The sequence below is a fragment of the Lontra canadensis genome, unplaced genomic scaffold (assembly GCF_010015895.1).
Source record: "Lontra canadensis isolate GAN:19392208 unplaced genomic scaffold, GSC_riverotter_1.0 scaffold49, whole genome shotgun sequence".
Classification (NCBI taxonomy): domain Eukaryota; kingdom Metazoa; phylum Chordata; class Mammalia; order Carnivora; family Mustelidae; genus Lontra; species Lontra canadensis.
The window spans coordinates 13842764-13856118 of NW_022631043.1; the positions used below are offsets into that span (position 1 = coordinate 13842764).

Sequence of the window (13355 nt, forward strand, 5' to 3'; positions counted from 1 at the left end):
TTTCTAATGCTTTAATCTTGAATGGGATGCTTATACTTGCTTATAATTTCTCTATTAAATTTCTTTTTTTTTTTAAGATTTTATTTATTTATTTGACAGAGATCACAAGCAGGCAGAGAGGCAGGCAGAGAGAGAGGAGGAAGCAGGCTCCCTGCTGAGCAGAGAGCCCGATGCGGGGCTCGATCCCAGGACCCTGAGATCATGACCCGAGCCGAAGGCAGCGGCTTAACCCACTGAGCCACCCAGGCGCCCCTCTATTAAATTCTTTAAATCAAATCTTTTAAAGTATATGCTAATATATATGTATATATATAAATTTATTCATGTAGTGAATTTAGGGTAGGGAAATCTTATGCTAACAGATTTGGTAACAGTGAATCAGCCTTCCATTGTTTGGCAAAACATTAACTTCATCATGGTGTATCATTTTCAATGAAGTGCCATGTTAGATTTGTTTCTTTAAAAAAAGATTATTTGAGGGAGAAAGAGCAGAGCAAGCAAGAAAGAATACAAGCAAGAGAGGGGGGAGGGGCAGAGGGAGAGGGAGAAGCAGGCTCCCCACTGAACAGTGGGATGTGGAGGGCTTGATCCCAGGACCTGGGGACCATGGCCTGAGCTGAAGGCAGAGGCTTAACTGACTGAGCTATCCAGGCATCATTTGTCTTGGAAAAATACTTTGTAATCATGACAAGAGCTAATACTTACAGTCAATCAATCAATTAAGGGAAAGAAAGGGAGGGAGGGAGAGAGGGAGGAAAGAGAGAGAGAGGGAGGGAGGAAAGAAAATCTGGTTCAGGAATCTAGGATTGTTTGGCCAGAATGCATTTTTTCCTCCCCATACAAAGATCTAGTTACCTTAAAACAAACAAGAGCACATTTGATCTTCCGGTGACGCCTCTACTCGCCCTGTTGGCCTGATTTGGCTTGTCAGGACTGGACTTGTGCCATTCTCAATTCAAGGAAAAACTTTGCCCTCCTTTTTTCAGTTATCCCTCTTTCAGATACAGATTAACCACCATCTCTTTTTGTAATTCTACCTCTTGGCCATGGCAGTCACTGATTTATAATTGTCAGCTTTCCTTTCTTCATTTTATACTTTTTTGGTACAAACTGAGCAATTCCTTTTTCATCAGTGTTTTTGTTTGTAACACATTGTATCAAAACCCTCAGGGGCACCTGGGTGGCTCAGATTATGATCCCGGAGTCCTGGGATCCAACCCCATGTCGGGCTCCCTGCTTGGTGGGAAGCCTGCTTCTCCCTCTCCCACTCCCCCTGCTTGTGTTCCTGCTCTCCCTGTCTCTCTCTCTGTCAATAAATAAATAAATAAATAAATAAATAATGTTAAAAAAAAAAAAAAACCCTCAAGAGTTACTTGCTCACCATTCCTCCAGTCCATAAACTTTTTTGTTTGTTTATTTATTTGACAGATAGAGATCACAAGTAGGCAGAGAGGCAGGCAGAGAGAGAGGAGGAAGCAAGCTCCCTGCTGAGCAGAGAGCCCGATGTGGGGCTGGATCCCAGGACTCTGGGATCATGACCTGAACTGAAGGCAGAGGCTTTAACCCACTGAGCCACCCAGGCGCCCCCCATAAACTTTTTAATGCCAGTCATTTAATTATTCTGCATCCCCTCAGTGCTTATGTAATCTTTTGCAAGTTCTAGCTGGAATTTGGAACTGTGTTTTCATTTTCCTTTTCTTCTTGAATACTCTCTCATAAAGCCATAGAGTACTGACATCAGTGCAATTCACTGTAATCAGTGTGTGTCAAGTGTCTATTTTGTGTCAGGTTCTGTGGTTGGTGTTGGGAGTAAAGCACTGAACAGAGCAGACATAGTACCTATCACATGGGGGTTCAGTTTCATGGAGAAGACAGCAGCATACAGGTAATTAAGGATGTGATATGTGTCCAAAAAAGAGCAAGTACATGTTGCACTAGAGCGTGAGAAGATCTAAACAAACCTAGGGCTCAAGGAAGGCCTCCCAGAGGAAGTTATGTTTAAGCTGAGGTTGGAAGAATTAGTAACCTGTGGTAATGGCAGTGGCCACACCTTATATCCCTTCCCCACCCTACCCCACCCCGTCCCACAGTGTGGCTGTTCCTTGATCGCTGCAGCTGACAATGCAAGTTCTTCCCTGAATTGTTGATGGCAGTAAGACAGGAAAGATGAGAATTCTATTCTGAGCAGTGTCACTCGGTATCCTCAGAAGCTTCCAATGTGCTTTTCCTCAACATCAATTTTACAAACAAAAAGATACTCATCCATTTGCCAAAGCTGAATTTACCTTCATCTCCTAAATTTGGGGTGCACTTCGTTCTCTGAATCAGGTGACAGGAGGTATTGAACTAAGTAGCCAGCCCCCTTTCCCAATCATTTTTCCTATTAGTACTTCCTTCCAGGCTTTGGGCACACGATTGCTTCCCTAGATCTTAGAGCAGCTTCTAGCGCCATCTACTGGAATTGTTCTTGGAGCCTCACAAGGAAAAGTCCAAGTTGTTCTTAAAATGATCCTAACTCAAGAAAGGGAAAGAGAGGTTAAATAAAGGGGGGGCGGGGGGGTGGGGAGAGCGGACAAGATGCCTTAAAAGAGGCTTCCCTGATTTAGATATACTGACTCCGAATTACATGTTTACCTTCCCCAACCCCTCCAAAAAATGTTTTCACTGGGGTAATTTAAAATTATTTCACGGGGGTCATTTAAACTGATAAACAGTTCTGGAAAGAGATTAAGTAATAGGCCTTTAAAAACTTTTGTGTCCTCTGAATCAATAATCTCACTGCTAGGAATTCATTCTAAGGAAATAATTAGAGATGTACACTAAGAGTTGTGTACCAACAAAAAACAAAATTGGTCGATCACAACCACAATATCAGAACAAAAACCACCAAAAAAGCCTTGTTGACAATAACATTCTTTTCAATAGCAAACAACTAGAAACAATATCAACATCTACCATCAGAACAACTGAGTTATTATGGTACATCATTCAGTATATTAAAAACCTCATAGTCATTTAAAACAAGGAAACTGGCAATGACAACAGATTAGAGAAAAAAATCAAGATACAATACTCTATAAAGACATATACAAACACACATGATCCAATTTTTTAAAATACTTATTCAGATACACACTTAGAAAAAGGGCTATTGGGAAAGATTCCAGAACTTTCATGGTGAGTGATCTCTGGAAAAAAATGATCATTGGCCATTTTTATTTTGGTCTTCATACTTTTATGTATTTCCTACTTTATACTTTTCTGTATATTTTACAATTAGCGATAAGTATTACTTTAATGTTTCAAAAGTAAGCTATTACGTTAAGGGGAAAAATCTTTCACCTGTGTTGGTCAGTCTAATCAACTAGAATTTTCTTTAATCTGCCAATCCATATGATGTAACATGGCTCAAAATTAATCATGACCCTTTTTCAACCAAAGGGTCCACTTCATCCCTGACTGTGTCAAGTCCTAGAACATACACTGATTTTACCAGTCATGTAATGTTAGATCAGAAATCTCACTGTCTTAGCCCTCTCAAGCTACCTCTGCTTCTAAGAGGCTCCATGCCCTTGAAGTCAGGACTCCCAAGCATCAGGTTTCCATTCGGACCTTTATAACCAAGAGTCTGGACCATCCTTAGCCTTGACTTCATTCCTGCTTCACTGGGAGGGAAGAAGGGAGAGGGGAGAAAAGGGAACAGAATAAAGGGTAGAAAAAGCCCAAGTTTGGGTTTGAATATGGATGGACAAGGCAGAAAAGCTTAGGGCCAAAGAGAAGTAAAAGAGAACAAAAGTGAAATAAAAGAGACGGGGAATTAAAGGAACGGTCCTTTTTAAACAGAAAAGGCAGTCGTTGCCTAAACATGTGCCATAAAATAATAATGATGTGCTACATTACTAGCCTACACACTCAGCTTGCTACCTCCTCCTAGCCATGCCCCTTCATGTTCATGGGGGAAATAGTAACAAAAGGATTGCACCATTCTAGTGGCCCCAGGGGACGCCCACATCTCTGGGGCTACCTTCAGAGATGATCCAAGGACCCATGGTTGTCAAGAGGCATTTTATAATGGTCTAACAGCTAACACTGAGTGATTACTAGATCCTAGCAATGCTAAGCCCATTACATGATTATCTCACTGATCCTCACAACAAGCCTATGAGCTAAATGTTATTAATATCTTTATTTTAGAAACCTAGAAATGATCAATCCAAGAAATGATTAAACATTTCTGTGCATAGAATCTATCCTTGACAAAATTATGCACAGATGAGGGCAGATAGGGAAGGAAAATACTGTTTTTTTAACACCTATAATATGCCAGACACCTTACCTCATTCATGGCTAACCAAATCTTACAAGGTACGTACAGAGTACAAGGTGATGGAAACATGAAATTGAAACAGATTTTTAACCTATCCTGGACATTCTGAATCAAAAGCCCAGGGTCTTACTTCCAGAGGATTCCAAATAATTGGGACATTGAAGGGTCCTCTAGGGTTAGTGTGAGGATAGACCCAGCCTCTTAGGGAAGTCACTTTCACTTCCAAGCTAGCCAGCCTCTATGGACTGGGTGATAATGGTGTTAGAGGGACCCAGGGGGATCCCGAGACTGGACAGCTTATTCCAGTAAACTTCACCATTGGCAAAGGCCCTTCACCCAAAACCAATAAACACTTCACACATGCCAGGCTTTGTGTGAGGCATCAGAATCACAAAAATGAAATCCATTCTCTGCACTCAAGGAGTTGACAGTCTAATGGGAAGGCATATCCTGGAAAAACATACTCTTGGGCATGAGCATAAACACATAAGCTCAGTCACGGTTGACTGCCACTATGTGCGAAGCACTGTGTCACACTTCACCAAGCTTGTGTTTTCACAGAGCAAACCTAACCCATTTTAATATATAGTTATTTCTAGCTCCTTGGGATTATCAAATTATTTGAAGATGAAGATTTGAAGATGGAGGCTTTAACACAAGTTATATAGTTCAAGAGCTGTCAAGAAGGTAGTCATCCAAAAAGCTGCACATTTTCCAACTAGTCTATCTTTATATCTGCCCCTCCCAAGGTCATTTGAACATCTGCTAAACACCTATTAGGCATCAGGTAAATTTCTGTTGAATGAATGACCATACTATTTGAAAGGAATTACATAAACTCAAATACAAAATCAAGAAGCAATGACAGTTTTGTCACTACCCTGATTTCAGAAAGTGAGACTGGCCAAGATTAACACATTGGACTAATGGATGACAGGCAACAGTCACAAAACATATTCCACTACTTCCCACCATCAGTGAAGAAATTTGTACAGCACTAAGGAGAAGGCTCATTTGATAGCTCCACCTTGGATGACCTGGAATGATGGGAGCAAACCCTCATCTCGGGTACTATGATGAGAGACTCACTGTTTGCATGCCTTCTGGTAGACTGTACAGCAGCCAGGGAGTAAGTTCCCCACTACATTTGTGGGTATATGCATTGACATGGGTTTCCTCATTCCATTGTAGGGAAAAAAATACAAGCCCCTTCTTTGAGTAGGAGAAAAGGAATATAAGAGTCTCTCTCTACATATATGGAACAAATCACTTAAATAAGAATGCTTTATTGGGGAGCCTTGGTGGCTCAGTTGGTTAAGCAGCTGCCTTTAACTCAGGTCATGATGCCAGGGGCCTGGGATCAAGCCCCAAAACAAGCTCCCCGCTCAGCGGAAGTCTGCTTCTCCCTTTACCCCTCCCCCAGCTCGTACTCCCTCTCCCTTTCTCTCTCTCTCTCAAATAAATAAAGGCCAAAATTCAGTTGCAAGGCAGGCACTGTTGGGTGCCACTGTTGGGTGGTGTACCATCAATCACATTTTGTGTGGCAAGTACAAAAAAAGAAAGAATGCTTTATATATTCTTTGTGCTGGCAAGAAAAATAAAGAATACAGAATGTTTACTTCTCGAGAAGCTAAAAAAACCTGTTTGCTGATTAATGAAATTGAGGTAAAAGCATCAAATATGATTAGATTTACTATTAAGTCCTCCTCATAAGTGATACATCTCTCTTCTGTTTTCCTAGTTTTGAATCTGAAGAGACAATGATTCTTGCTAAATTGTTTTACTCATGGAGCCCATCCTAACCCATCTAAAATGGGATCATCTATGATTCTATAGATATCAAGGTTTGTGAAACTGGTTTTATGCAATCATGGGCAGTCATAAAACAGAGTAGGTGATGCTATTAGGCCAGAAACTGTACCTGTTGTTAATCTCCTCAGATGGGGAATTAGCTGAAATTGAACTTGAGATCTCGTTCTTTCCTGACTTAAACTGAATCCTTTGTTTCAACAACAAAAACATTCAATAAGCTGAATCAAATAAAAGGGTTTTCAAAAGTCCACAAACTTGAAACACTATATATAGTCTTGTGCTTTTACAAAACCGTATTCCTCAGGGTTCCTGAGGTTGGTCATAAAGAATTCTCACGTAGGATATAAGCTGGGGTTGCGTTGCTTCTTCTGCAAATGTGGGGCGGACAGTTTCCAATTTATTTCCACCAATAATAACTGATTACCATGTATTTAGACCTTGTTATATTGTAAGTGCTAGCTGCTTTGCAAACATTTATTTAATCCTGACAGAAACCCCGTGAGGCAGCCATAATCTCTGCTTTACACATGAGGGGGCAGGTCCAGAGTGGCTCCTGCCACACATAACATGACTGATGATGGGGCACAACCCCAACAGCCCCTGCCTTGCAACTGAATTTCAGCCTCGATAGCAAATGCCCAAATTTAATTATCCAACATTAATCAAACTCTTAGTTGTCTGTGGTAAAAAAATACCATAAACATTGTCCCCAGATATTACAGTTGAAGACCATTTGAACGACCCTACCGAACATACGAAGGCAAAAAGATGGTTAGGTGAGGGTCACATAAAAGCCAATGACACCCTATTATGTTCTCCCCTTTCTTGAGAGCAGAAAATCACCCCAAATATTTTGTAAGTCTTTTGTTAAATTTTGGTTTATTTTTTAACCTCATAACAATATGAAACAGCTTAATTGCCTAACCAGTATCAGGCAATGATGAAGTACATGAAGAAAGAAATATTCCCCATGCACTTCGGTTACCTACCAGCTACAGCCCTTTGCAGCAGCTCTAATTGGCCCTTTCTGGCTCTACATTCCTAATTTGTATGTCTACACGGTCTTCTGAAAATATATTTTGAATCCAAAAATGAGACCAGAAATCCTAAGCAATTCAGGAGTCTTGACCTTCCTACACATCTACTCCCTGCACTGGCAGGAAAAAAATCGGAGCTAGGAGTATATGAAATAACTTAATACTTCACAAAGCATCCTTCCCATTGGACAGAAAAACAGGGAGGATCCACACACCTTGTAAGTCAGTCAGGAGGCAAAAAAAATCCTGTTAAGACTGGAACTAAGGAGTCTCCATCTCCGATGGCCAACTGTCCCTGGACACTGGCTCAGATTCAGGGAGTTAATTATTAAAAAAAGAAAAAGAACCTAGGATCTGATCTGTCTAGGAGCTGTGCAATGAGAAAACTGAGGGGGAAAGACTACTGGTCAGAATTTTTTAAACAGAATTCAAGAATTCTACCTCTTAATCTGGCTTTGCCCAAGACAATGGGATCATATCACCAGATTACCAACATAGCTGAATTTAAGACATACAAGCATTAGAATGGCCAATCTCTAGACTGGGTGCCTCTATCCTATTTCTACTCTATGTTACAATTCTTCTTGGAGAGCAGACACCTCACAGTACATTTCCTACAGTCTTATAGGAAATCTTTATGAGTCTGTCAAGAATAATAATCTTGAAAGAACTTTCTATGATATCCCATACAGCAGGCACCAGTCACGTGTAGCTACTGAGTGCTTGGCAAGTGCTTAAAGCAACTAAGGAACCAGGCTTTAAGTTTCATTTCATCTCAATACAAATTTATTTAAATAGCCACATGTGGCTACTGTATTAGAAAATAGTCCTAAATACTACGAAAGTTAATTTTCAGCAAATAAAAATGCATTTTTAAAAACTGAGCTTTTTCTTTCTTAACAGCTACCAAAACAGCCAGGAAATCACATTATTTGTTCAAAAAGAATCTTTCTCTGGATAAATCCGTGAGGCCAGGAATGACTTATTGCCACCCAGTCAGGAAAGAGGAAATAGGCACATTCGATGGCTAGCTCAGCTTCAAGCTCTCAGGTGTTCTTATTCCCAGCACTTCTCTTTCTGTTTGCCTCTGAAGCTATTCCAATCTTACCTTAATCAAAAAAAAAAAAAAAAAAAAAAAAAAACACATTTCTTCTCCATCATTGGCAGCATCTCACTGGGCAGAGGGAATGAGCTGGGGATCAGGACCTTCCTATCATCTAACCTGGAAGGTTGACTTTTTCCAGACATAATGGCAGACACACCAAAGAAAACTTTGTAGCCACCCCATCATTGTAATGACCCAGCAAGAAAAAGAAAAAAAATTGAAAAATAAACAGCCTTTGAAACTCAAGAGGAAGATGGACTTGGGACCGAAAAGGAAGAGAGGAGGGCCATTTCCCCTGGATAGTTTTTCCAAGTCCACCCATGAGGAAAATCTTCAACTTCAGGAGACTGGAAAGACTTTTCTACGTGAATTTTCCGGTGCTGACTGAGATAGGCACTTCTGCTGAAGCATTTCTCACAGTCAGTGCATTTGTAAGGTTTTTCTCCCACATGAGTCCGCCGGTGCCTGATAAGATTAAAGCTCTGACTGAAGCCCTCGCCACAGTCGGGACACTTATAAGGTCTCTCGCCTGTGTGCGTCCTTTGGTGAATCACCAGCGTGGAACTCTGACTGAAAGTTTTCCAACACTCTGAACACCGGTAAGGTTTTTCTCCCGTATGTGTTCTCTGATGTCTAATGAGATGAGAGCTGAGACCAAAACGCTTTCCGCATTCACAACATTTGTACGGTTTCTCCCCTGGCTGGAGTCTGCATTCCTCTATCACACCGCAGTTCTGACTCAAGCTCTCCTCGTATTCGGAACTTTCATAGGGCTTTTCGCCTGTGTGGGTTTTCCGGTGTGTAATTAGGTTTGAACTTCGACTGAAACTCTTCCCGCATTCTGTACACTGATAGGGTTTTTCTCCCGTATGAATTCTCTGATGCTTTATTAGGGTCGAATTACAACCAAAGTTTTTTCCACACTCGAGACATTTGTAGGGCTTCTCACCTGTGTGTGTCCGCTGGTGGCGAATCAGGCTGGAACTCTGACTAAAACTCTTTCCACAGTCAGGGCACTTATAAGGCTTTTCTCCAGTGTGAATCCTCTGGTGCTCTATTAGGACGTAACTGTGGCTGAAGCATTTCCCACAAACAGGACATTCGTATGGCTTTTCACCGGTATGTGATCTGTGGTGCTGAACCAGGTGGGAGCTGCTACTAAAGCTCTTCCCACACTCGGGACACTTATAGGGTTTCTCTCCTGTGTGAGTCCTCTCATGGATGATGAGATGGGAGGTGTTGCTGAAGCTTTTCCCACATTCACCACACCGGTGGGGCTTCTCTCCCGTGTGCGTTCTCAGATGTTGAGTCAGGTGAGAGCTGTTACTGAAGCATTTCCCACACTCCGAGCATTTGTAAGGTTTTTCTCCTGAGTGGGTTCTCTGGTGAATACGCAGATGCGAGCTGTTATTGAAGCTTTTCCAACATTCAGGACATTTGTAGGGTTTGTCTCTGAAGGTTGAATTCTGCTGGACAGAGCCACTGCACTGGTCCCCTGGGTCCCCATTCCAGTGATTGGGTTTTTCATCTTTTCCTGCGGAATTTCCCTGATTCTCGGACTTGCCACCATTCTCATAGGACTCATTACACCAGATCTCACCTCCTGGGGACCATGTCAATGAAATTTCTTTTGTATCCTCATGCTTACAATTTTGCAGGCCATCTCTTTTAGACCACTTTGAGGCGCTCTCTTTCTCTGCCTTGGAGTGATTGTGTTGAGCAGTTTCCAAATTATTCTTTCTTTCATGTCCTGTAAGAATAAACAAATGTTCTAAATACATTCCCTAATCTCTGCTGGGGGGGAGGAAATTCTGAGTTGCAGTGAAAGGGAGGGAATAACAGAGTAAAACCTCATAAACTCTTTTATATTAAAAAAAAGTTTAAAACTGGTTTTATTTTTTTTTTAAAAGATTTTATTTATTCATTTGACAGAGAGAGAGATCACAAGCAGGCAGGGAGGCAGGCAGAGAGAGAGAGGAGGAAACAGGCCCTCCGCGGAGCAGAGAGCCCGATGCGGGGCTCGATCCCAGGACCCCGGGATCATGACCTGAGCCGAAGGCAGAGGCTTTAACCCACTGAGCCACCCAGGCGCCCCTGGTTTTATTTTTTTATACTCTAAGTGTTCAGGAGAAGCAAGTAAATTTTTTGTGCTTGGTAACAACACTAATGAAGTATTTGAACATTACCAAGGGGGGGGGCGCTTACTGATCTAAAAACTTCATTAAACCTTATTCTAGAAGACCTAAAAGAAAAAAGGGGATCTGAGTAGGGGAGAAACTGAATAAGACACATTCTAAAGGGAAAACTTGATGATAATTTAGTTAAAATCTGAGAAAATACAGAAATAACAATGATACCTATTATTTATTAAGAACAATAGCTTGGCATGTAGTATCTTGTTAATCCTAAAAAATATGAGACAGATATTCATTTTTCTCTAAAGATGAAAAAACTGAGGTTGTAAAAGTTAACATGGTTTGTAGGCAACTGAGCAGAAATCAAAGTTGGTCCGATTCAAATGCTCTGTTCTTTCCACACAGTCTATAGCACTCCATGGCACATCTTACATTGAATTTCCAATGGATTCAGATCAACTTCTTGATCTCTCACCTGTAAAAGGGCTTTTCAAATTCTCCCTCTCCTTGAAGCCACTAGAGTCTGAGACCAACAGTTTTTGCTCTTGCTCCATCAGTGGTCACACCAGGGTAGGGATCAGAAATCCTGTGGAAGGAAACAGGTTATGCTTGCAGGCATCAGCTAAAATGTATTCTTTTTCTTTCCTTCCCAACCATTGCAGCATAACCACAGGAGGCACAGAGTGCCCCAGGCTGAAAAAAAGAAACATGGTCTTTTGAAATCTTTTTGGGGGGGAAAAAAAAAATCTTATCTCAGACACAAGTGTTTCAAATTAAGGTTAACCCAATTTACTTTTTCTAAGGAAATGCCAATAAAATTAAATCCTCACATTAAAGTCTGAGGATCAAGCTTCAAAAACAGAAGGAATACTAATATTCATTGTCCACTCAGAGTTTAGATAGTTTTAATTGAAAACATGAAGGGTTTTTTGGAAACAGTAACAATAGCAGGACTTCAAAAAAAATGGATATGCAGGTTTAAGAAGCTTGTTCAGAAAGAAAAGCTGGCCCTTGACAGAAAAATGAAACATTTGAAGTTCAATTTCAAAATGAAGTTAGAATTTATATCAGAAAAAAAAAAGAAAAAAAGAAAAAGAAAAAATAGGACAAAGCAGGGCCAGAATAATTATAGCCCATAACCCCTAAAATAAAAAGGAAGGTAATAAGAGAACTCTTCCTTGCCTCTGACTTTCTCAATCTATCATAATCACAATATTCCTTTTAGCCTAAACTTTATCTTCTGGAGTCAACTAGGATTCTTGACCTACTTTAAGGTACTGATCTATCACTGGAAGGCAGGTATATATGGGCTTACAATCCATTTCAGGATATAGAGAACAGCATTATTTGGGGAAAACAAGAGCCTAAAATAAGGATGTACAAAGGCACACGTGGAAAACAGAACAAAACAAAAAATCGTTTGGGGGAATATAAAAAAGGTGTAATTTTAACTTAATCACTGCCTATGATGTGCCAGGAAGTAAGCTAAATACTTTACTCATTTAAATTTCATAATAGCCCTTGGAGGTCCATAAACAATTACCAGCATGTTATTATAGATGAACAAAAAAGACATTAATAAACTTTCCCAAGGTCATGCAACCAGAAAGTGGTAGAGCACAATTCAGTCCCAACCAAGCCTGTTTGGATACAGACTTTCACTCTTACCTATGACAGTAAACCAGAGGAGGCGGCAGAGCTGGGCATAACCCCAAACTGCAAATGAATCTCAAAGAGCACCTTTATTTTGGAAAACATTAACCGGATTTTAAAAAAAAAAAAAAATCTACATCTGTAGCCGTGATATCAAACGGAGCTGGCATTCCCTAAGCACTCTCAGCAACTAGGGATTTGTTACAGGAAAAGGTGACGCTAGTCTAAATGACAAATAGCCCTAGCGTTTGGGCTGGGGGGGGGGGGGGGAGGCGAGTTCACACCTCTAAAAGGGGGTAAAAAGGAAAATTGTTCCTATGGAGTAATATGTTTTGCTGTCCGAGTTATCGATTTCCATCAAAGTCTTTACAAACGAAGTAAAAGTCCACGTAACAGAGATCCGTGCAGCACTTTCCCAGCTAAGAAACTATTAACTTTGGTAGCAGGTGCCCCTGAGGAACACTGGCTCAGCAAATGGGTAGCAAACTCAGGCCATAAATGGTATTACAAGGCTGTCCCTTAGATGTCATTCCACAGAGATGAGCTGTTTTCACTGTCCTAGAGCAGAGGTGCTTAGGATGGTGCTGCGCTTTGAATTAAAAAGTCTCCCAAAGAAAATGCACTGCCTGAAGCTCAGCTTTAAGAACCGCTGGCAGGGGGCAGAGGCTGGGTGCACTGGGGGGTTGAAGTTCTAGGAGACCAGACGGTCTCCAGCCGACAAGCTCCTTTAAGGGACCCGCCTGGCCAGGGAGGCGAGGAAGGTGAGGGCAGCGCGATGGCCGGGACGGCGGGAGACCCCGGGCCCCGGCCCCTCGCAGCCGCGGGATCCCTCTCCTGGCACACACTGCAGCCTGGATGGTGCAGTGGCCACTCCTCCAGCCCGCAGCCCTTGGCTCCCTTCCCCCGAGAAGGAACTCACAGTTCCGGGGGCCACACACGAGGCGCCCAGCACCCCAACAGGCCCAGCTGTCCCGGAGCAAGGAACCCCCAGCTCCTCCTGACCCCACCAACCCAGGGTCCTAAACTCCCCAGCCCGGAAGACACAAACAGGAAGTCACCCTAGCCCCCCTGCAGGCTGTGCCGCAGTCTCTCTAGGAAGCAGGGATGGTCAGGTCTCGATGGTCTTAACCCTTACGGTCCCAGACCAAAAGGGACGTGCTGGTGGATTTCCTTCCCTCGAGCTGTTTGTGGTCGGCCCGCTTGATTCTCGCTCCTCACACTTGCCAGGCGCCTTATAATAGGGACCCTATCGGAGCGAATACTTTCCCTCGTCACCAGGGCATTGA

At 42.0% G+C, this 13355-nt stretch overlaps 1 protein-coding gene across 3 annotated transcripts; it reads right to left on the reverse strand.

Annotated features, from left to right (window-relative positions):
- Positions 1–8317: 8317 nt before the first annotated feature.
- ZNF572 (zinc finger protein 572) lies at positions 8318–13092 on the reverse strand. Of its 3 annotated transcripts, XM_032873553.1 has the most exons (4): positions 12989–13092; positions 12085–12156; positions 10892–11002; positions 8318–10031 (listed from the first exon to the last, which is right to left on the reverse strand). In XM_032873553.1, the coding sequence occupies exons 3-4, from the start codon at positions 10968–10970 to the stop codon at positions 8524–8526; spliced, it is 1587 nt and encodes a 528-aa protein (XP_032729444.1). In that variant the 5' UTR covers positions 10971–11002; positions 12085–12156; positions 12989–13092; the 3' UTR covers positions 8318–8523. The 3 variants fall into 3 exon arrangements, with proteins under 3 accessions (XP_032729444.1, XP_032729443.1, XP_032729445.1); XM_032873552.1 differs by lacking the exon at positions 12085–12156; XM_032873554.1 differs by lacking the exon at positions 12085–12156 and having other exon boundaries at positions 12354–13092.
- Between the last annotated feature and the right edge of the window lie 263 nt (positions 13093–13355).